This window comes from Ranitomeya variabilis, chromosome 2 (genome assembly GCF_051348905.1).
Source record: "Ranitomeya variabilis isolate aRanVar5 chromosome 2, aRanVar5.hap1, whole genome shotgun sequence".
Lineage (NCBI taxonomy): Eukaryota > Metazoa > Chordata > Amphibia > Anura > Dendrobatidae > Ranitomeya > Ranitomeya variabilis.
This window is the reverse complement of record NC_135233.1, coordinates 615,688,500-615,712,959: the sequence shown is the minus strand read 5'-3', so window position 1 is coordinate 615,712,959 and position 24,460 is coordinate 615,688,500. Positions and strand designations below refer to the sequence as shown.

At 43.9% G+C, this 24,460-nt stretch overlaps 1 protein-coding gene and 1 long non-coding RNA gene across 4 annotated transcripts in view; one reads left to right on the top strand and one right to left on the bottom strand.

Annotated features, from left to right (window-relative positions):
• The first annotated feature begins 3,810 nt into the window (after window positions 1–3,810).
• LOC143807344 (uncharacterized) lies at window positions 3,811–16,791 on the top strand. Of its 3 annotated transcripts, none has more exons than XR_013221702.1 (6): window positions 3,811–3,919; window positions 4,045–4,169; window positions 4,330–4,483; window positions 8,585–8,649; window positions 14,582–14,717; window positions 16,659–16,791. It is a non-coding gene; the product is annotated as an uncharacterized LOC143807344 (long non-coding RNA). The 3 variants fall into 3 exon arrangements; XR_013221703.1 differs by lacking the exon at window positions 16,659–16,791 and adding an exon at window positions 15,938–16,162 and having other exon boundaries at window positions 3,811–3,860; XR_013221701.1 differs by lacking the exon at window positions 16,659–16,791 and adding an exon at window positions 15,938–16,162.
• FA2H (fatty acid 2-hydroxylase) overlaps window positions 9,095–24,460 on the bottom strand; it is a 40,762-nt gene continuing 25,396 nt past the window's right edge. The window contains exons 2-7 of the mRNA XM_077288783.1: window positions 16,774–16,860; window positions 12,617–12,759; window positions 11,735–11,841; window positions 10,627–10,799; window positions 10,199–10,451; window positions 9,095–9,664 (exon numbers count right to left, since the gene is read on the bottom strand). Of these exons, the coding sequence (XP_077144898.1) occupies window positions 9,588–9,664; window positions 10,199–10,451; window positions 10,627–10,799; window positions 11,735–11,841; window positions 12,617–12,759; window positions 16,774–16,860 (840 nt within the window). The 3' untranslated portion in view covers window positions 9,095–9,587. The remainder of the gene's footprint in view (window positions 9,665–10,198; window positions 10,452–10,626; window positions 10,800–11,734; window positions 11,842–12,616; window positions 12,760–16,773; window positions 16,861–24,460) is intronic.

The window sequence follows — 24,460 nt, the reverse complement described above, 5'->3', positions numbered from 1 at the left end:
GCAGAGAAAGGTGGGAGAGACTGACCCCAAAAGACTGCAGAGAAAGCTGGAGGGACAGACCCCAAAAGACTCCTGAGAAAGGTGGAAGAGACAGACACCACAAGACTGCAGAGAAAGCTGGAGAGACTGATCCCAAAAGACTGCAGAGAAAGCTGGAGAGACAGACCCCCATAAACTGCAGAGAAAGGTGAAGAGACAGACCCCAAAATACTGCAGAAAAACCTGAAGAGACAGACCCCAAAAGACTGCAGAGAAAGGTGGAGAGACAGACCCCAAAAGACTGCAGAGAAAGGTGGGAGAGAGACCTCAAAAGACTACAGAGAAAGGTGGAGAGATAGACCCCAAAAGACTGCAGAGAAAGGTGGGAGAGACAGACCCCAAAAGACTGCAGAGAAAGCTGGAGAGACAGACCCCAAAAGACTGCAGCAGAGAAAGCTGGAGAGACAGACCCCAAAAGACTGCAGAGAAAGGTGGAGAGAGACCCCAAAAGACTGCAGAGAAAGGTGGAGAGATAGACCCCAAAAGACTGCAGAGAAAGGTGGAGAGATAGACCCCAAAAGACTGCAGAGAAAGGTGGAGAGATAGACCCCAAAAGACTGCAGAGAAAGGTGCATAAAGTGGCACACTGGCTCGTTGCTCTCTTGATTACACACCACAACAATTTTCTGCTAGCTTTACCTGCAGCAGACTGACATTAGTGTTTTTCCTGTGATCGTCTGGGATTTGTAGAAGGACCAGCTGCAAGATCTCATAGAACTCGTTCTTATGAATCATTTTATGGAGACTTTGCGGTTTCCAAGTAAATGATTCTCTGTTTCACTATGGATCGGCCGGTGCGGTATTCCTGGGTGATTCAGCCCTGGATTATGGGCTCGGAGCACAGAACTACGCCTCAAAAATGGTGACACCCTGCTGTACTCGTCCTGGGAAGATTTTTTTCTATTTTTAGCCTCATATTCCTAAAAATTGTTATTATTCATTCTTAAGAACAAAAAGGATTTTAAAGCTTGTAGTTTACTGCTCGTTGGCAAGGTTACCGGCCACTGCTGCAGTCTCAGAGGTGGTCAGTCTCCTGGAGGAGCAGCGCTTACCGCTGCTCCGAACTGTCGTGGGGAGGCCGGAGAGCGCTGCGCTCCCGAAGAATCGCCCTTCCTATAAAGTGTGAGAACAGTCTGCAACAATGTATCAATTGGATGCGATTGTTACAAACCCTCAGCTGTTCACATTCGCTCAGGACAGATTTTCATTATGTATTTACGCAATAATCAGTGGAAAATCCCCGTAATCACCGGGCCTAATGGGAGCGGCATTGACTATGGAGGGGAAGGGAAAACAAGCCGGTTAATCGACCCAGTCACATTTACTCCATTTACTCATACGGGATGTGCTTTTTGTTCTTTTACTGGTGTGCACACCTCGCTGAGCCGCCTGGATAAGTGGGAAGGTGCACTGTCATGGGTGACTCGGCTGATGGCAGGGAGTGGCGGCCGGTAGTTGCTGCATTTGTCGGTTTTGTCACTGGTGTCACTATGTGACAAGCTCTCGTGTTTGGACGGTGACCCTGGCCGTGGGTTGTGCGGGGGTCCGCCAGAAATCCATATAACCGGCCCACTGTGCAGAGGTTACCGGGGAACCGCACTGCAAATATTCCCCACTAATTACTTCGACGTTATTGGAACTGATCGACAGATGACACATTAAATCTCCATGTTTCTATGACTTAATGCTGATTATTCACTTGTCTCAATTACCAGCTAAGATCTCATTGGTTGTCTAGAACGAGGAAAACAGCGCCACCCCTGTCCATAGTTCATGCCTGGTATTGCAGCCCAGACCCATTGTAGTGAATAGGACTTGGTTGTAATTCCAAATGAAACCTGTTGAGAATTTTTACGATTCCCAACTTCAGATGTGACTGGAGTATATAGTAAAGGATTATACTGTATATTGGAGCTGGAATTGGCGGCGTCACAGCGCGGTGCTGGATACAAATCCCTGCGCTCCATATACATTAGCGCGTCGTACCAGACTGCAGGACGCAGACGCCTTTGGTTTGGAAGCCATTTTTACTTTGTTCCTAAATGCATGAATTTGGGGATAAAATAATTTTTTGCAATTTGGTTCAATTAGAAAAAAAAGTTGCAACATCTGGATTTCAAAGGGTTTTATCCTGCGCAGCTCACTTCTGCATGGAAGTCTAGGGAGGTTGATGGTATAAAGACCCCACACAATGCTGAGATATTGTGCCCCCATATGGGCCAACACCAGGTGACCCCTTTTAGGGCACCCGTGGGCAACTCCCAGGCTCAGGGAACCCTGTCTGTGTATACAGTATATAGTGTTGTGATTTCCCTTATCTGTACAGTGCAGCTGCCATTAACTCGCTTGCCATCTAATGACATGACTCTGCTCATTCTGTGCCAGTAGATACGGCAAACCAGTGGAAAATGAGGGCAGCAAAAAGCAAACACTGCAATTCATCATGTAATTTCCCAAGGTTCCATTTCCTTCTGACGTGTTTTGTGTTTTATTGGGGGTTATTGAATGGATGATGGTGGTGATAATCTTGTAGGGTGATAAACGGTTTCATGGCTGGGTCAATAGTACATGACGAGTAGTGGAAGCTGCGCGTGTCCCGTGGGCTTCTTGCCCACCGTAGAGCGGTGTCGGGGCGGGTACGGCTGTGCCGCCCTCTAACTTCTCCACTCTTATCCTTAAGTGTTAATTTCAGGTGCAGAGGGGCATTTTTTTGCCCCTCCAGGTCACCTATTTACAGGGTGAATGTATGATCACTGGGGGTCTGACCAGTGGGGTCCTCATCAATCGCGACCACGGGGTCCTAAAGTCCTCTGAGAGTGTGCGACCACTGCTCCATTCACTGCCTATAGAAGTGGTCGCACACGCTCCATTTATATAGGGGTCTTTGTGCTCCCCCATTCTCTGTGTCACCCAGCTTTCCCAGGAATGGATAGAGTTTGGATCTGCTGAATATTAGTGAGCCCTTTGGCATTTAAGGGGTTATCAGTCGGCGGTGGTGAGGATTCTCAGGTATGCAGCTCCCACCTTTATAGCTGTGGTGTCCATAAACTGTGGGCCGGTAATGGGCTGAGCAGGTGACAGCGCCGGCTAATTATTTACCATCTCTCGCTGCCCAGAGGTTTATTACCCCCCATGCAATGGCCGACGACCTTGGCTGATGCTCGAAAGATCATTCAAGTTTCTTCATCAGATAAGATGAGGTATAACCGAGCAGCGGGTCGTACAGGTCCGTGATGCCCATCGGTGCCAAGTGCAGTCCCGATCTTAGTGGGCACAAGTGATTGGGTGAATATCGTGCACCCCTCTGCTGTGCTCCATTAGGACCATTTCAGGGATTCCAGCTCCATTCATTGACTATGGGACTGATAGAAGCGCTGCGCTCCATCTCCGGCAGACAGTGAGTGGAGGCAGGATGGAGCTCTGTAGAGTGACCAGAAAGTTGGCTCCTTGGACCTGGAATAACTTGTCATTTCAGAAATACCTCCAGCCCTAAACGACACAATGTATCTTAGTGTGCAGTAAATATACAATGCTCCATGGATCAGATACACCTGGAAGTAGTGGTGCGACTGTGTGGGCGCCTGTCCCCCCATTAAATATATTTAAAAAAAATGCTGGAAGTGCACTGGGGGCGTGTCTATGCACCTGGAAGAAGCGCCCATTGCGCATGGACACGCCCCAGTGCACTTCCAGTCTGATTTGCTCTATGCTACATTGGATCCTTATGTGACATCATAGCATGTACATGATGACATCACTGATCTGTGCCCCCGATGATCCCTGGAGGCAGATATGGCGGCTCATATAGCGAAGGTCAGCGTGTAAGTGCCAGGTTTCAGAGGCTGCTTTATGAATTTTGCTCCGGGAGGAGATTACTTGGGTATTTATTACTAGTGATCCTTATTTATTATAATGACTCATTAGCTCTATAGCTAACGGCTGATCGTAAATGAGAAGTGATGACCTCGGCTTTCTCCTATCTAATCTGCTGCTTACAAAGTGCAGGTCTCTATCACAAGATTCTCAGGAATCAGCATCATCCAGCAGGTGATCACCGAGTGATCGGCGGCCATAGACCACAGCCTGGCGGGTAACCTCACCCAGATCTGGGAGCAGAGCTGCACTGTAAAGTAAGGAGGCTGCAGTGACATTAACAAGCCATCATGGCGGCAATACACTTGTCACAGCCACATATATACGGCAGAAGAGGACCTGAACCTGTCCTGATCCCTCCTGTAACCCCCTCCCAAAACCCCACCTAATCCTCCATGTACAATTCTGCTCCTACAGTGACCAACTACTGTAGCAGGACAGGAAAAACTGCCATTCTCTATAGTTTACAAGCAAACAGCTCACTATTAAGTACGAGAAGCCATGTACCTGACAACAGGGGACCGTAAAACCAGTCTGACAACCATAATGTCGGTGTGCATGAGGAAAACAGGTTAGAGAACAAAGTTTGTACTTTATCTACAGAAAAACCAAGCATTGAACAGGGCAATCACTGTACACAGCAAGCAGTATTATAGCAGTTATATTCCTGTACATAGGGGTATTACAGTAGTTATATTCTTGTACATAGGGGACAGTATTATAGTAGTTATATTCTTGTACATAGGGGAAGTATTATAGTAGTTATATTCTTGTACATAGGGGCAGTATTATAGTAGTTATATTCTTGTACATAGGAGCAGTATTATAGCAGTTATATTCCTGTACATAGGGGTATTACAGTAGTTATATTCTTGTACATAGGGGACAGTATTATAGTAGTTATATTCTTGTACATAGGAGCTGTATTATAGTAGTTATATTCCTGTACATAGGGGACAGTATTATAGTAGTTATATTCTTGTACATAGGGGACAGTATTATAGTAGTTATATTCTTGTACATAGGGGACAGTTATAGTAGTTAAATTCTTGTACATAGGAGCAGTATTATAGTAGTTATATTCTTGTACATAGGGGACAGTATTATAGTAGTTATATTCTTGTACATAGGGGACAGTATTATAGTAGTTATATTCTTGTACATAGGGGACAGTTATAGTAGTTATATTCTTGTACATAGGAGCAGTATTATAGTAGTTATATTCTTGTACATAGGGGACAGTATTACAGTAGTTATATTCTTTTACATAGTAGCAGTATTATAGTAGTTATATTCCTGTACATAGGGGCAGTATTATAGTAGTTATATTCTTGTACATAGGGGCAGTATTATAGTAGTTATATTCTTGTACATAGGGGCAGTATTATAGTAGTTTTATAGTAGTTTTATTCCTGTACATAGGAGCAGTATTATAGTAGTTATATTCTTGTACATAGGGGGCAGTATTATAGTAGTTATATTCTTTTATATAGGGGCAGTATTATAGTAGTTATATTCTTGTACATAGGAGCAGTATTATAGTAGTTATATTATTGTACATAGGGGCAGTATTATAGTAGATATATTCTTTTATATAGGGGCAGTATTATAGTAGTTATATTCTTGTACATAGGGGACAGTATTATAGTAGTTATATTCTTGTACATAGGGGACAGTTATAGTAGTTATATTCTTGTACATAGGAGCAGTATTATAGTAGTTATATTCTTGTACATAGGGGACAGTATTACAGTAGTTATATTCTTTTACATAGTAGCAGTATTATAGTAGTTATATTCCTGTACATAGGGGCAGTATTATAGTAGTTATATTCTTGTACATAGGGGCAGTATTATAGTAGTTATATTCTTGTACATAGGGGCAGTATTATAGTAGTTTTATAGTAGTTTTATTCCTGTACATAGGAGCAGTATTATAGTAGTTATATTCTTGTACATAGGGGGCAGTATTATAGTAGTTATATTCTTTTATATAGGGGCAGTATTATAGTAGTTATATTCTTGTACATAGGAGCAGTATTATAGTAGTTATATTATTGTACATAGGGGCAGTATTATAGTAGATATATTCTTTTATATAGGGGCAGTATTATAGTAGTTATATTCTTGTACATAGGGGACAGTATTGTAGTAGTTATATTATTGTACATAGGAGCAGTATTATAGTAGTTATATTCTTGTACATAGGGGCAGTATTATAGTAGTTATATTCTTTTATATAGGGGCAGTATTATAGTAGTTATATTCTTGTACATAGGAGCAGTATTATAGTAGTTATATTATTGTACATAGGGGCAGTATTATAGTAGATATATTCTTTTATATAGGGGCAGTATTATAGTAGTTATATTCTTGTACATAGGGGACAGTATTATAGTAGTTATATTATTGTACATAGGAGCAGTATTAGAGTAGTTATATTCTTGTACATAGGGGCAGTATTATAGTAGTTATATTCTTGTATATAGGGGCAGTATTATAGTAGTTATATTCTTGTACATAGGAGCAGTATTATAGTAGTTATATTATTGTACATAGGGGCAGTATTATAGTAGATATATTCTTTTATATAGGGGCAGTATTATAGTAGTTATATTCTTGTACATAGGGGGCAGTATTATAGTAGTTATATTCTTTTATATAGGGGCAGTATTATAGTAGTTATATTCTTGTACATAGGAGCAGTATTATAGTAGTTATATTATTGTACATAGGGGCAGTATTATAGTAGATATATTCTTTTATATAGGGGCAGTATTATAGTAGTTATATTCTTGTACATAGGGGACAGTATTATAGTAGTTATATTCTTTTATATAGGGGCAGTATTATAGTAGTTATATTCTTGTACATAGGGGGCAGTATTATAGTAGTTATATTCTTTTATATAGGGGCAGTATTATAGTAGTTATATTCTTGTACATAGGAGCAGTATTATAGTAGTTATATTATTGTACATAGGGGCAGTATTATAGTAGATATATTCTTTTATATAGGGGCAGTATTATAGTAGTTATATTCTTGTACATAGGGGGCAGTATTATAGTAGTTATATTCTTTTATATAGGGGCAGTATTATAGTAGTTATATTCTTGTACATAGGAGCAGTATTATAGTAGTTATATTATTGTACATAGGGGCAGTATTATAGTAGATATATTCTTTTATATAGGGGCAGTATTATAGTAGTTATATTCTTGTACATAGGGGACAGTATTATAGTAGTTATATTATTGTACATAGGAGCAGTATTATAGTAGTTATATTCTTGTACATAGGGGCAGTATTATAGTAGTTATATTCTTTTATATAGGGGCAGTATTATAGTAGTTATATTCTTGTACATAGGAGCAGTATTATAGTAGTTATATTATTGTACATAGGGGCAGTATTATAGTAGATATATTCTTTTATATAGGGGCAGTATTATAGTAGTTATATTCTTGTACATAGGGGACAGTATTATAGTAGTTATATTATTGTACATAGGAGCAGTATTAGAGTAGTTATATTCTTGTACATAGGGGCAGTATTATAGTAGTTATATTCTTGTATATAGGGGCAGTATTATAGTAGTTATATTCTTGTACATAGGAGCAGTATTATAGTAGTTATATTATTGTACATAGGGGCAGTATTATAGTAGATATATTCTTTTATATAGGGGCAGTATTATAGTAGTTATATTCTTGTACATAGGGGGCAGTATTATAGTAGTTATATTCTTTTATATAGGGGCAGTATTATAGTAGTTATATTCTTGTACATAGGAGCAGTATTATAGTAGTTATATTATTGTACATAGGGGCAGTATTATAGTAGATATATTCTTTTATATAGGGGCAGTATTATAGTAGTTATATTCTTGTACATAGGGGACAGTATTATAGTAGTTATATTATTGTACATAGGAGCAGTATTATAGTAGTTATATTCTTGTACATAGGGGCAGTATTATAGTAGTTATATTCTTTTATATAGGGGCAGTATTATAGTAGTTATATTCTTGTACATAGGAGCAGTATTATAGTAGTTATATTATTGTACATAGGGGCAGTATTATAGTAGATATATTCTTTTATATAGGGGCAGTATTATAGTAGTTATATTCTTGTACATAGGGGACAGTATTATAGTAGTTATATTATTGTACATAGGAGCAGTATTAGAGTAGTTATATTCTTGTACATAGGGGCAGTATTATAGTAGTTATATTCTTGTATATAGGGGCAGTATTATAGTAGTTATATTCTTGTACATAGGAGCAGTATTATAGTAGTTATATTATTGTACATAGGGGCAGTATTATAGTAGATATATTCTTTTATATAGGGGCAGTATTATAGTAGTTATATTCTTGTATATAGGGGCAGTATTATAGTAGTTATATTCTTGCATATAGGGGGCAGTATGATCTAGTCAGTACCAGCTAAACTAATCACGGCCCCAAGTTTCCATGTTGCTACTTTACTATTAGGAATATAAACAAATCCTCTGCTCACCGCTGTATCCAGAAATACCGGTTTGGATATTCTTTGTTTTTTTTCTGATTAACCTCTTCCCTTTCGTCACGCCAGTTTTCATCTGATGTCAGAGAGCTGCATTGTCTCTTTGGTTGTTTTTTAAATGCAAACACATTTGTCTTTTTAAAGTTTCAGGCTGCTTTTCCTTCCCCATGCTTTATACTGCTGCTCAGCTCCATCAAGACACAGCTATGGCAAGTATATTATTATTCAATGACTAAACTTAGCTGTGTTGTCTTTAATGAAAGTCTGGAGGTTAAGGCTATGTGCCCACGTTCAGGAAAGTATGCAGAATTTTCCTGAGCAAATCCGGACTCCTTTCGCACGAAATCCGCTAGTACTTTTATCGCGTTTTTTTGCCGGAGGTTCCCAATGCAATAATATAGCTGCAAAACCGCAAATCTGCAAAATTAATGAAGATGCTGCGTTTTTTCCTGGAAAAAAACGCAGCATGGACACAAAAATTGCGGAATGCATTAAAATGATGGGATGCTTAATGTAAGCGTTTTACGTGGAAAACCGCCTAAAAACAAGACAAAAAAATCCTGACCGTGGGCGCACAATCTTAATGTAGCAGGTTCCATGCTTTACACTGCAGCTCTGACTGCTCACATCGGTGACTATATTTGGACAAACAAAAGCTAAAAAAATATATTAGAAGTTAAAAACACAATTTTTTTTTTTTTACATTTCTTAAAAAAAGTAGTTAGTTTATTTTTCTCAGGCATTTGTACATATTACAGATTTTACAGCGGACGTCTCACATGATGGGTTATCATTAACGGTCGGTGCCATTTTGGTCTTTTAAGCAGGAGTCCAATTTTTTTTTTGTTTTTTTTTTTTCACCCGGCATCATACAGAGCGTGATTACCGCCAGGAGAGATGGGTCGGACATGCGGTCACCGGTCACATTGTTTTCCCGCTTTCTATTCTTGGATTTTTTTTTTTGTTTAGACTTAAATAAATAATTAAATTCCTGCTGAAAACGCTTCCATGGGATCAATGGAAAAATAGAAGAAAAATAAAAACTAAAATAATTACAAAATATATAAACGACAAATACGAGGGTTTTCTCCTCCCCCAACGTGTTCATCTGCGGTCAGCAGGCGAATGGCGAATTTCTCTGAAGCGACTAGTAATTTTTGAGGGCATCTTCGGGGATGAGGGTGTTAAAGGGACGGTCCCATAAGGTGCTCGTTATGCCAAATCCTAAAGAAAGGGGGAGAAGAAAACAGAAGGTGAGCGACAGGTAACCTGCGGGCTTCACCTAGTCTGGGCTCATATTAAAATATACAACTGCAGGCTACTTTCTCCCGGAGGGTCGGCCATTTAGAAATTTGGGGGTTACCCTTGTGCGGTACTTTCCAATGTGCATCCCAGTAATTTCTGCAGCAAAATGCACAACTAATTTGCAAAATATGCGACCATGCCATAACTGGTGTAAAAGTGTGGGCAAGAGGGAAGTCCATGCCCCCTGGGGAGCCGGAGGCTCGCCCCCCTGATCCGCCATTGCTTGCACACCTGTTATAACGTTTATTCCATTTCCAAATATTTAGACACACGCCTGTGACAATACCTGGATTAGTGCTGGGTAAATCCCGCACCTCCCTGATTGTGTCTCCTGGTAACAACCACTTAATTGATGCCCGCGTTGTTGTCACAGCCGCGCCCCAATGGCCGACATCACCCAACACACTGCTGTGTGCACACGTCTGCCGCAGCAATCACAATGTCATCACTTACCGGATTTCTGGTGCTCGAAGTGATGGCGGACGTGGTAAGACTTGAGCCAGGCGAGGTAAGACCCCTTCGAGGGCGAGCCATAGTGCAGGTAGTAGTGCGTCATGTCATAGGCCACATACCCAAACAGACCCCCGACAAAGAGGGAGAGCCCCAATACTGGCGGCAGGACCATCTGTAGGATCAGGTACAGCGGGATAATGACAAACGAGGCCGGGACCGGAGGAAAAACCAGACGGGAGCTGTCGAAGGGAGACTAGAAAAGAGAGAGCGGTCAGGGGGTGCAGGGATAATACACGGCGGTGCAACTCCAGGCACACGGTATGGCGGCACTATTCACAAATCCAGTGGTTAGAGCTGACCTGGCACCGACTACTGCCGCCAGGTATCAACCGCCAGTGAGGGATGATCCGCCGCAGACCCCAGCTCACCTTATGATGCTGTCCGTGGAGCATAAAATGCAGGGTAATGAGGAAGTAATTACTGGCGGGGGGATTCATGTGAAATATATAGCGGTGGATTCCATATTCCATCAGCGTCCAGACCAACGTTCCCACAAGGAAAAGAGGGAAGAAGACAAGCGAGGGCACAGGGATGGAGTACTCTGCCAACACAAAGGATCAGTACAAGATCAGTAATGTACACAGTGAGTGCACCAGCAGAATAGTGAGTGCAGCTCTGGGGTATAATACAGGATGTAACTCAGGATCAGTAATGTAATGTATGTACACAGTAACTGCACCAGCAGAATAGTGAGTGCAGCTCTGGAGTACAATACAGGATGTAACTCAGGATCAGTAATGTAATGTATGTACACAGTGACTGCACCAGCAGAATAGAGAGTGCAGCTCTGGAATATAATACAGGATGTAACTCAGGATCAGTAATTTAATGTACACAGTGACTGCACCAGCAGAATAGTAAGTGCAGCTCTGGAATATAATACAGGATGTAACTCAGGATCAGTAATGTATGTACACAGTGACTGCACCAGCAGAATAGTGAGTGCAGCTCTGGGGTATAATACAGGATGTAACTCAGGATCAGTAATGTAATGTATGTACACAGTGACTGCACCAACAGAATAGAGAGTGCAGCTCTGGGGTATAATACAGGATGTAACTCAGGATCAGCAATGTAATGTATGTACACAGTGACTGCACCAGCAGAATAGTGAGTGCAGCTCTGAGGTATAATACAGGATGTGACTCAGGATCAGTAATGTAATGCATGTACACAGTGACTGCACCAGCAGAATAGTGAGTGCAGCTCTGGGGTATAATACAGGATGTAACTCAGGATCAGTAATGTATGTACAGAGTGATTGCACCGGCACAATAGTGACTGCTCCAGCAGAATAGTGAGTGCAGCTCTGGAGTATAATACTGGAGGTAATGCAGAAGCAGTATAATTAGTGTAGTTACAGTTTCTTATATTTATTAATTAGTAATGTGACAATTACGTCATTTGGGCCTAAGCTGCAAATTTGGCCATGACAATAGTGTGTTAAATTTGGTCCCCAGTATCGGCATTTCTTACCTGTAGTGAATGAAGCAAACAGCCTGGTATCCCCTCGTGCCAGTTCTGTGAGACAATACCAGGTTAAATATACGATGACCGGCGCCCACACCGCCAGCACGATGTACCTGGAAGCAGGAAAGCAAATGCAATTATTACAGTAATCCACTGTGTAGACGCGTCGCTCCTGTACAGTCATCACAACGTGACAAACATAAATAGTAATAATGGAGATGAGCAGTTTCGCTGCGGGGGACAACTGCGGAACACAACTGTGGGTCACGGGTGCTGGGGTCGGCGGCAGAACGCGGCTGCTGGGGTCGGCTGCTGGGGTCGGCGGCAGAGCGCGGCTGCGGGAAACTGTTTTGCTGCTGGCAGGTTTAGTTCTCCTTGGTGAGATCCAGATCAGGTCCAGAGTCTCCATGGGAAATATAAGTAAAGCAGTGGAAGTGAAGTAACAGTCTCTCAGCCGTGGGGCGTCTCTTCTGCCATCTGCGCTCTCAGTTTGTCACACAACATGTCGGCATTAAGCCTCCTCCTCAGATCGGTGACATTCACACTCCACACAGTAAGCGTCATACGAGTGTCACCCCGCACACACGAGACCTCCACACGTAAGACCGTCCATTCTGGGACAATGCTTCCTTTTCCTCTCGTTATAGGACTGTGCACCAATTGAGCCACAAACCCATAAGGCTCAACACCCCCCGACCCGAGCGATGCTCCGGAGACTCCATGCAAAAGTCCTGAACGATAATCTAATGGTTCTGAAATTATGGCCATGGAGAGGCAGATTTTGTGGGTGCACATAATTTTCACAGCATGCAGATTTAATCTGTAACATAACACGTTACATGTAAGATAACCCTGGGAGCATTCACTGAGTGCAGGAGCAGCGCTCACCATGCTGTCTTTGAACACCACTCCACAAGGTCTGATTGGAAGAGTCGGATGGGTCTGTCCACCGGCTGATGAACCCACTCGTCATACTTTTCACGCAAGTGACCGACCTGCCAGAGCAGCGGCTTCTCCCAGTCCACTAAGTCCTGAAACACAAAGATATTCTCATGTTATTCCCCATACAGAGCGAGACGAATCCTGCCCTGGAGAAGCCAGAAAGAAATGGCGGAAACACCCAGCCGGTGTCACTGCAGCATCCACAAGGAGACGACCCAGAGAATTGCACCTCAGGGACCAACACAGTATCCACACATTACTGTCACTAATTCACTGATCCCCCATAACAGCAACAACCGAGAACTAACCGCTCAAGAAAATACAAGGAACAATACTAATCCTAAATTATATCCCATAATAACCTCCTGAGCTGCACTCACTATTCTGCTGGTGCAGTCACTTTGTACATACATTACATTACTAAGGGCTCATTTCCACTTGCAAGAGTACAAACGGTCCGTAATCTGGACCAAAAAAACAGATGTAGCGTATGCAATTGTCATGCGATTGTCATGCGAGTGTTATGCAAGTGCAATGCGATTTTTAATCGCACCATCCGTTTTACATCCGTATGACATCAGTTTTTTTTCTCTGCAACTATTTTTATACAGTCATTTACAGGACCATTTACAGTGTTCTATACCACAGAATGGTAATGTATCCGTAAAAAACAGACGGAATACGGATGGTCCGTATTCCATGCGTTTTTTGTCTCGCACCCATTGACTTGCATTGGCGAGTCTCGTCCGAGACTCGCAGCAAATCGCAGCATGCTGCGATTTTTTTCTCAGTCCGATTTCGGCTGAGAAAAAAAATCGCAAATGAAAAGACACCTATTGAATAGCATTGGTACGAGTACAATCCGATTTTTTTATCGGATTGCACTCGTCCGTTTTCCTCGCAAGTGGAAATGAGCCCTTATCCTGAGTTACATCCTGTATTATACCCCAAAGCTGCACTCACTATTCTGCTGGTGCAGTCACTGTGTACATACATTGCATTACTGATCCTGAGCTACATCCTGTCTTATACTCCAGAGCTGCACTCACTATTCTGCTGGTGCAGTCACTGTGTACATACATTACATTACTGATCCTGAGCTACATCCTGTATTGTACTCCAGAGCTGCACTCACTATTCTGCTGGTGCAGTCACTGTGTACATACATTACTGATCCTGAGTTACATCTTGTATTATACTCCAGAGCTGCACTCACTATTCTACTGGTGCAGTCACTGTGTACATACATTACATTACTTATCCTGAGTTACATCCTGTATTATACCCCAAAGCTGCACTCACTATTCTGCTGGCGCAGTCACTGTGTACATACATTACATTACTGATCCTGAGTTACATCCTGTATTATACTCCAGAGCTGCACTCACTATTCTGCTGGTGCAGTCACTGTGTACATACATTACTGATCCTGAGTTACCTCCTGTATTATACTCTAGAGCTGCACTCACTCTTCTGCTGGTGCAGTCACTGTGTACATACATTACCTTACTGATCCTGAGTTACCTCCTGTATATACTGCAGAGCTGCACTCACTATTCTGCTGGTGCAGTCACTGTGTACATACATTACATTACTGATCCTGAGTTACCTCCTGTATTATACTCTAGAGCTGCACTCACTCTTCTGCTGGTGCAGTCACTGTGTACATAGGCAGGGATGCAGATGCTTTGTACAGAAACTGATTTAAACATTACACTTTGTAAACTGTAAATCTGCACAATCAGTTCTATGCACACAGTGAACAGGCAGGGGATGCTGGGAGATTTCAGCTGTGGAGCTGCAGAGCGGAGATCGTTGTGTAGATGTAACTTGTTGGTTTCGGAGAACATATTAGAATATATGATAATCAACAGTAGAGATTATTTCCATCTTTGGACCTTGTGCCCTCAGGAGCGGAGCTGCAGTGACGACGCAGAACACTCGGGCGGTGAATGCTCTGCGGTGTCACCTCGATGAGCAGGAGGTGAACACCTGAATCCTGAGCCGCCCGGCAAACAAACACTGAACAGCGGGAGCATGTCGGCAGGTAAATCGCGTACAATACCCGGGATCACGTGCTGCAGAGTGGTCTGTGCGGTGCCAACCTCCATGGCAGGCAGACCGTACACCCGCCTTATATTTGGCTGATAACAGCAGACAATAGCGGGTATTCTGCAGTAAGTAGCAGAGCTGTGGGCTGTATAGGAAATCTGTTTATCAGACTGTGCGATGCTCTGACGGTGCCCGTAACTCTATACACCACGTAGACGGTAGCCTATCTTATCCTCCAACGTGACCCTTAGGCCGGTTTCACACGTCAGTGGCTCCGGTACGTGAGGTAACAGTTTCCTCACGTACCGGAGACACTGACACACGTAGACCCATAAAAATCAATGCATCTGTTCAGATGTCATTGATTTTTTGCGGACCGTGTCTCCGTGTGCCAAACACGGAGACATGTCAGTGTTCGTGGGAGCGCACGTTTTACACGGACCCAATAGAGTCAATGGGTCCGCGTAAAACACGGACCTCACACGGACATTCTCCGTCTGGGGTCCATGTGCGTGCAGGAGACAGCGCTACAGTAAGCGCTGTCCCCCCCACATGGTGCTGAAGCCGCGATTCATATCTTCCCTGTAGCAGCGTTTGCTATAGAGAAAATATGAAGAATAGTGTTAAAAATAAAGATCCATGTGTCCGCCGCCCCCCCACCCCCTGTGCGCCCCCCCCGCTGGTCAGAAAATACTTACCCGCTCCCTCGCTCCTTCCTGGTCTGGCCGCGGCTTACTGTATGTGGTCACGTGGGGCCGATCATTTACAATCATGAATAGTCGGCTCCGCCCCTATGGGAGGTGGAGCCACATATTCATGACTGTAAATGATCGGGCCCACGTGACCGCATGCAGGAGAAGCCGCGGCCAGACCAGGAAGGAGCGACAGCCGACGGGGGACCCGGGTAAGTATTTTCTGACCAGCGGGGGGGCGCACAGGGGGTGGGGGGGCGGCGGACACCTAAATCTTTATTTTTAACACTATTCTTCATATTTTCTCTGCAGCAAACGCTACTGCAGAGAGGATATGAATCGCAGCTTCAGCACCATGCAGAGTGGGTACCACACGCTCCGTGTGGTACCCACTCGCCATACGGGCGGCACACGTGTGCCTCACGTATGGCCTCCGTGAGTTCCCAGGCACACGGACACGGATAACTCCGGTACCGATTTATTCCGGTACCGGAATTATCTGGACGTGTGGGACAGCCCTTAGACTCCACAGGAACCATCTGCTCCGACCCGGTGGCGGAGTTAATCCTTCCCGTTATCGGTGAGTCTGATGATCAGATCTCAGGCGTCGTCCTCTGGTGATCACTGCCGTCAGTCTGGGGACGCTCATCCTGTCCGGTAACTGCCCGACAGTCCAGAAGCGAGGTGTCAAGGAAACATTTCCACATGGAAAATCCGCTGCAACCCTCCAGGCTATCTACCTACAGAGCCGTTTCACCCCATGGATTGCTAAAGGCAAAACCTGCCACATGATCGTTACCTTCACCTACATATTCTCTGTATTCTTAATAAACATTCATGGAAAGCTGATGCATAGAATTCAGTTCTTTAATATTCACAAATACAGTAAAGGAGACCCGTCACTTACCATAAATTTGCAATTTTTATACCGGGGGTGTAATTGTGGCTGTTCTCCTGAATGCAGCGCCATTTTTCTCTCATTCCTGCGCCTCTCCATTCCCGAGATATGGCCGCTTCTTCACTGTGTATAGATCTATGCTTTGTAGCTAAGTGGGCGTAGTCCTAATGGAGACACTCACAAAAGACCACACCCATTTGGGAAAGGAGGCGGCCATATCTCGGGAATGGTGAGGAGCAGGAACGAGAGAAAAACAGCACCGGATTCAGGAGAACAGCGCGTAAAGAAAGGACATGTCTATGGAAAGTGGCAGGTTCCCTTTAATCTCAATTCATGTATTGTAAAGATGTCCATGGCCAGAGAAGATTATCACATGTATTCCACCGGATGAACAGACAGTAAAGCAGCCGACCCAAGCGACCGGTCACATCAGAAATGGCGGCATCTGTGGGATTTCTCACCGTTTCCGGGCTAAAGGTTGTGAACTGAATCCCGTCTGAGTAGTGAGGCGTCTTCTTCGTGTGGTGATTCCTTCGCTCCCTCAAGTGCTGGAAAAGAATAAAAAATAAAATAAATAATGATTAAGTCTTAATTATAAGGAGCGTCATCTCCATAGGCGCAATGTGCGAAGAGTCACCACCATTCCCCCCACCAGGTCACACAGGGGTCTACACTGGAGAATACAGTGTGGAGAGTCACCACCATTCCCCCACCAGGTCACACAGGGGTCTACACTAGAGAATACAGTGCGGAGAGTCACCACCATTCCCCCACCAGGTCACACAGGGGTCTACACTGGAGGATACAGTGCGGAGAGTCACCACCATTCCCTCCACCAGGTCACAAAGGGGTCTACACTGGAGAATACAGTGCGGAGAGTCACCACCATTTCCCCCCACCAGGTTACATAGGGTTCTACACTGGAGATTACAGTGTGGAGAGTCCCCACCGTTCACCCCAGCAGGTTACACAAGGGTCTACACTGGAGATTACAGTGCGGAGAGTCACCACCATTCCCCCCACCAGATCACACAGGGGTCAACACTGGAGATTACATTGCGGAGAGTCACCACCATTCCCCCCACCAGGTCACACAGGGGTCTACACTGGAGATTACAGTGTGAAGAGTCACCACCATTCCCCCCACCAGATCACACAGGGGTCCACACTGGAGATTACAGTGCAGAGAGTCACCACCATTCTTCCCACCAGGTCACACAGGGGTCTACACTGCAGATTACAGTGCGGAGAGTCACCACCATTCCCCCCACCAGATCACACAGAGGTCTACACTGGAGATTACAGTGCGGAGAGTCACCATTCCCCCTACCAGGTCACACAGGCGTCTACACTGGAGATTACAGTGTGGAGAGTCACCACCATTCTTCCCACCAGGTCACACAGGGGTCTACACTGCAGATTACAGTGCGGAGAGTCACCACCATTCCTCCCACCAGGTCACACAGGGGTCTACCTGGAGATTACAGTGCGGAGAGTCACCACCATTCCTCCCACCAGGTCACACAGGGGTCTACCTGGAAATTACAGTGTGGAGAGTCACCACCATTCCTCCCACTAGGTCACACAGAGGTCTACACTGGAGATTACAGTGCGGAGAGTCACCATTCCCCCTACCAGGTCACACAGGCGTCTACACTGGAGATTACAGTGTGGAGAGTCACCACCATTCTTCCCACCAGGTCACACAGGGGTCTACACTGCAGATTACAGTGCGGAGAGTCACCACCATTCCTCCCACCAGGTCACACAGGGGTCTACACTGCAGATTACAGTGCGGAGAGTCACCACCATTCCTCCCACCAGGTCACACAGGGGTCTACCTGGAAATTACAGTGTGGAGAGTCACCACCATTCCTCCCACTAGGTCACACAGGGGTCTACACTGCAGATTACAGTGCGGAGAGTCACCACCATTCCTCCCACCAGGTCACACAGGGGTCTACACTGGAGATTAGAGTTGTAGTTTGTGGTTTTTTTCTCTATCTGAAAAGAATCCCAAACCTTCTTCTGTTCCTCGTCATCGTGCATAATTATAGTAGCTAGAGCTCAGGTTTTCTGATGCAGATTCTGTCCGCCTGCAGCCACCACTATGGGGAACTCTCTGCACGGTATCATTCAACTCCCATTGGACGTGTATACAGTGAGCTCCCCCTTGTGGTGGCTTCAGCCATGGACCAGACATTGCAGCAACTTCTGCGTCAGAAGATAAAGATCTAGAAACATGTCATTAACGCAGATTATCAGCACAATCCAGACAGAATAAACCTATGGGTGGCACTAAGCACGACCCTTCTTAGTTCAGCAGCACTGACAGACATGCAAGAGTTAAAATGTTGTGCTGCGCTCGCTCAATTTCCAGGAATACGAGCATTCGGTGACTTTTGATTTCACACATCCAGAGATGTCACAAGTCCGTGACTAATACATGTGATGTCAGATGTCGGGGACTTCATGACAAGTAACAAGAACTGGACCTTAAAGGAAATCTGTTCAGATTCATTAAAGGGCCACTGTCACCCCCTCCAGCCGTTATAAACTAAAAGAGCCACCTTGTGCAGCAGTAATGCTGCAGTCTAACAAGGTGGCTCTTTTAGTTTTTGGTTCAAGTATTCCCAAAATAAAGCGTTTTGAAACTTATCCAAAATACCTGTCTTTATCCAGGGAGGCGGGTCCTCACTCCCCAGCTTGAACCGCTACTCTGCCGTCACTCAAATCTTCAGGGGTTTTCGGCGCATATTATGCATAATGCATAACACACTGCGGGGCTGGGATTCCCAAGGTGGGTGACCGCAATGCCCGCACAGGCGCAGTCTGCAAGCCTGGCTGGGACGTCAGACGGCCAGAGCTTAAACACAGCGCAGGCGCCGGTTTTGAAGCGAAAAAAGCGCAGAGGGGGCGGGGCCGAAAGCCCCTGAAGATTTGAGTGACGGCAGAGTAGCGGTTCAAGCTGGGGAGTGAGGACCCGCCTCCCTGGATAAAGACAGGTGTTTTGGCTAAGTTTCAAAACGCTTTATTTTGGGAATACTTGAACCAAAAACTAAAAGAGCCACCTTGTTAGAATGCAGCATTACTGCTGCACAAGATGGCTCTTTTAGTTTATAACGACTGGAGGGGGGTGACAGTGGCTCTTTAAGAAAAAAAAAGGGCGCCGACATCACTGCGCAGGAGAAAAGCACCGCTGTGTTATCAGTATTGTATCCCCACAGAATGCGGGGAGTGCAGCTCCGAAGGGGAAATACAGCCACAGATGAGATTCAGCATGTCATAGGATAGAGAGCATTCATCTTCACACAATGAGACAAATACACCAGGAACATAATAAACTTACCGTACACACCAGGTAATAATACAACACAGAAAAGTATTCGACGCCGCTCCGCTAGGAACGACGAGGAAAAAATACAAAATGTGACAAACCATTAATATAAAAGAAAGGCAAAACAGATGGGTAATAGGAGAGCGACAGACCACAAACTGCATCAACAGGGAGGATACACGGGAAAGAACGGGATAATAAGGGAATACGACACTATGGGACATAGCCCCTCATAATGATACCCAACCAACAGTAAGAAATTCAGGCTAAAAATCGCCAACTCTTACCCACTGAGCAAATAAGATGGTCCCCAAATCACTAGAAAGAGTTACTATATACATTACTAATCCCGAGTTACATCCTGTATTATACCCCAGAGCTGCACTCACTATTCTGCTGGTGCAGTCACCGTGTACACACATTACATTACTAATTCTGAGTTACATCCTGTATTATACCCCAGAGCTGCACTCACTATTCTGCTGGTGCAGCCACTGTGTACATACATTACTGATCCTGAGTTACATCCTGTATTATACTCCAGAGCTGCACTCACTATTCTGCTGGTGCAGTCACTGTGTACACACATTACATTACTGATCCTGAATTACCTCCTGTATTATACTCCAGAGCTGCACTCACTATTCTGCTGGTGCAGCCACTGTGTACATACATTACTGATCCTGAGTTACATCCTGTATTAGGCTCCAGAGCTGCACTCACTATTCTGCTGGTGCAGTCACTGTATACATTACATTACTGATCCTAAGTTACATACTGTATTATACCCCAGAGCTGCACTCACTATTCTGCTGGTGCAGTCACTGTGTACATACATTACATTACTGATCCTGAGTTACCTCCTGTATTATACCCCAGAGCTGCACTCACTATTCTGCTGGTGCAGTCACTGTGTACATACATTACATTACTGATCCTGAGTTACCTCCTGTATTATACTCCAGAGCTGCACTCACTATTCTGCTGGTGCAGTCACTGTGTACATACATTACATTACTGATCCTGATTTACCTCCTGTATTATACTCCAGAGCTGCACTCACTATTCTGCTGGTGCAGTCACTGTGTACATACATTACATTACTGATCCTGAGTTACCTCCTGTATTATACCCCAGAGCTGCACTCACTATTCTGCTGGTGCAGTCACTGTGTACATACATTACATTACTGATCCTGAGTTACCTCCTGTATTATACCCCAGAGCTGCACTCACTATTCTGCTGGTGCAGTCACTGTGTACATACATTACATCTGATTTTTCCGCAATAATCAGTAATATATCTGACATGACACATAGCTCCTGTTCCCCGGCGGCACGGTCTCCGCGCTGCAGGTGGTGGCACAGGGCGCAGGGCGCTGGCACGTGTTGTGTGATATTGTGCACTCACAGTAGGAGTCTTTGTACCAATCTGTTCCACACATGGAGACTTGTTCCGTACTGGGAACGACTGGAGCAATCTCAAAACGGGGAGAATTCAAATGAGAAACTGACGCCCTCCCCGGACACCAACAATACCCCATTGTGATCGCTGACACAAGAGGAAATCTCCACTAAGCTTCCCCGGAACAGAATAGATTTTTATTGCAAATGTTTTTACGGTTCCCAGAATTCATTCAATGATCATGTCTCTAGTCACATCCAGAGCTGCATTCACCTGCATGTTTCTGTGCATTATGGGAGCGCACACCGACCTGCAACACTCCGGATGAGGAAGACCTTAACGACCCCCTTATCCTAGGATGGGGGACAGTGTCATTGATTTGGACCAATAGCCTCTATGATGGTGCAGCGCTTTGCTTTCAGCTCAATTCACAAATACCATTACCTTCACAGTAATGCGGCCACTAGGTGGCACTACACATCTCTGGAAATACAGAGCAGCTTCCTGAGATAGCGGGTGGATTCTTACCTTCACAGTAATGCGGCCACTAGGTGGCACTACACAACTCTGGAAATACAGAGCAGCTTCCTGAGATAGCGGGTGGATTCTTACCTTCACAGTAATGCGACCACTAGGTGGCACTACACAACTCTGGAAATACAGAGCAGCTTCCTCAGATAGCGGGTGGATTCTTACCTTCACAGTAATGCGGCCACTAGGTGGCACTACACAACTCTGGAAATACAGAGCAGCTTCCTGAGATAGCGGGTGGATTCTTACCTTCACAGTAATGCGACCACTAGGTGGCACTACACAACTCTGGAAATACAGAGCAGCTTCCTCAGATAGCGGGTGGATTCTTACCTTCACAGTAATGCGGCCACTAGGTGGCACTACACAACTCTGGAAATACAGAGCAGCTTCCTGAGATAGCGGGTGGATTCTTACCTTCACAGTAATGCGACCACTAGGTGGCACTACACAACTCTGGAAATACAGAGCAGCTTCCTGAGATAGCGGGTGGATTCTTACCTTCACAGTAATGCGGCCACTAGGTGGCATTACACATCTCTGGAAATACAGAGCAGCTTCCTGAGATAGCGGGTGGATTCTGCTTTATTTGCTGTTCAAACAAGGATCTAGTCTGGTCTTTTCCTTCTCTGTGCAGAAGGGTTAAAGCAGGAAAAAACCCTCACAGCCATCGGTGATGACTCACGTGATCAGACACAAAGCCTGGGGCCACACAGCGACTTCAGTCTCAGACAAGTTGGTTGCCTAAAAAAATTATTTTCCATCTTCTGAATGACTATTTTAAAATTGAAATTTTGCATTTTCGCGTCTTCGGCTACAGCAGCTTAATGACATTGATCTTACTCTAATGCGCAGCCTTGTGATAGAGGTCAGGCCGCTGTCTACTACAACCACACCCACCCTGGGAGAATTCTGTTGTATCTTCAGCTAAACAAAATTTTATCAGTGCACAAATGTTTGCGTTTTGCGACAAGGCGTCCATTAGGTTGGTGCAACGGCGTCCGACCTTCAAAGTTTCAATTGAAAGAATCTTCCGTGCCACCACAGTGAGTCCATACATAGGAACCGGAAGAAGAATGGTTAATCCAATGACACCGTCAAAAATGTGCAGCGTGTTCCCTCCAGTCATTGTGCCCTCAGTCCTGGCATTCATAAAATTCCTGCTCCCACCCGCAGGTTGCTGAGCACAGAGCGGCACAGACGAGCACAGTGAGCGCTCATTTACTGCGGCCCACGTGCATTCACATCCCATACTCTACGTGGGGGAGAGACACAGAGCTGTCGCCACCGCTGTCCACAGCACAAGCCGCTGTCATCTTAGCCAGCCAAAACATCAGTGGCCCTTCTAGACTTACACCGCGACGACATAAAACTGTATTCTGATTGACCCATAATACCATAGCATAAAGAAATGATACCGTGTAATCCCTGCTCCATAATGAGGGAAACACGTGACAACTGCTCAGATAATGTGCAACTGTGGTTGTCAGGTAACAAACCGTTCAGGTGTTGCTCTAACTAATAAAGCAGAAGACCCAAACGGCACCAGTGCCCATAACTATAATACCGCCCCCTATGTACAATAATATAATTGCTATTATACTGCCCCCTATGTACAAGAATATAACTACTATAATACTGCTCCTATGTACAAGAATATAACTACTATAATACTGCTCCTATGTACAAGAATATAACTACTATAATACTGCTCCTATGTACAAGAATATAACTACTATAATACTGCCACCTATGTACAAGAATATAACTACTATAATACTGCCCCTATGTACAAGAATATAACTACTATAATACTGCCCCTATGTACAGGAATATAACTACTATAATACTGCTCCTATGTACAAGAATATAACTACTATAACACTGCTCCTATGTACAAGAATATAACTACTATAATACTGCCACCTATGTACAAGAATATAACTACTATAATACTGCCCCTATGTACAAGAATATAACTACTATAATACTGTCCCCTATGTACAAGAATATAACTACTATAATACTGCTCCTATGTACAAGAATATAACTACTATAATACTGCTCCTATGTACAAGAATATAACTACTATAATACTGCCACCTATGTACAAGAATATAACTACTATAATACTGCCCCTATGTACAAGAATATAACTACTATAATACTGTCCCCTATGTACAAGAATATAACTACTATAATACTGCCCCCTATGTACAAGAATATAACTACTATAATACTGCCCCCTATGTACAAGAATATAACTACTATAATACTGCCCCCTATGTACAAGAATATAACTACTATAATACTGCTCCTATGTACAAGAATATAACTACTATAATACTGCTCCTATGTACAGGAATATAACTACTATAATACTGCCCCCTATGTACAAGAATATAACTACTATAATACTGCCCCCTATGTACAAGAATATAATTACTATAATACTGCCCCTATATACAAGAATATAACTACTATAATACTGTCCCCTATGTACAAGAATATAACTACTATAATACTGCCCCCTATGTACAAGAATATAACTACTATAATACTGCCCCCTATGTACAAGAATATAACTACTATAATACTGCTCCTATGTACAAGAATATAACTACTATAATACTGCTCCTATGTACAGGAATATAACTACTATAATACTGCTCCTATGTACAGGAATATAACTACTATAATACTGCCCCTATGTACAAGAATATAATTACTATAATACTGCCCCTATGTACAAGAATATAACTACTATAATACTGCCCCTATGTACAAGAATATAACTACTATAATACTGCTCCTATGTACAAGAATATAACTACTATAATACTGCTCCTATGTACAGGAATATAACTACTATAATA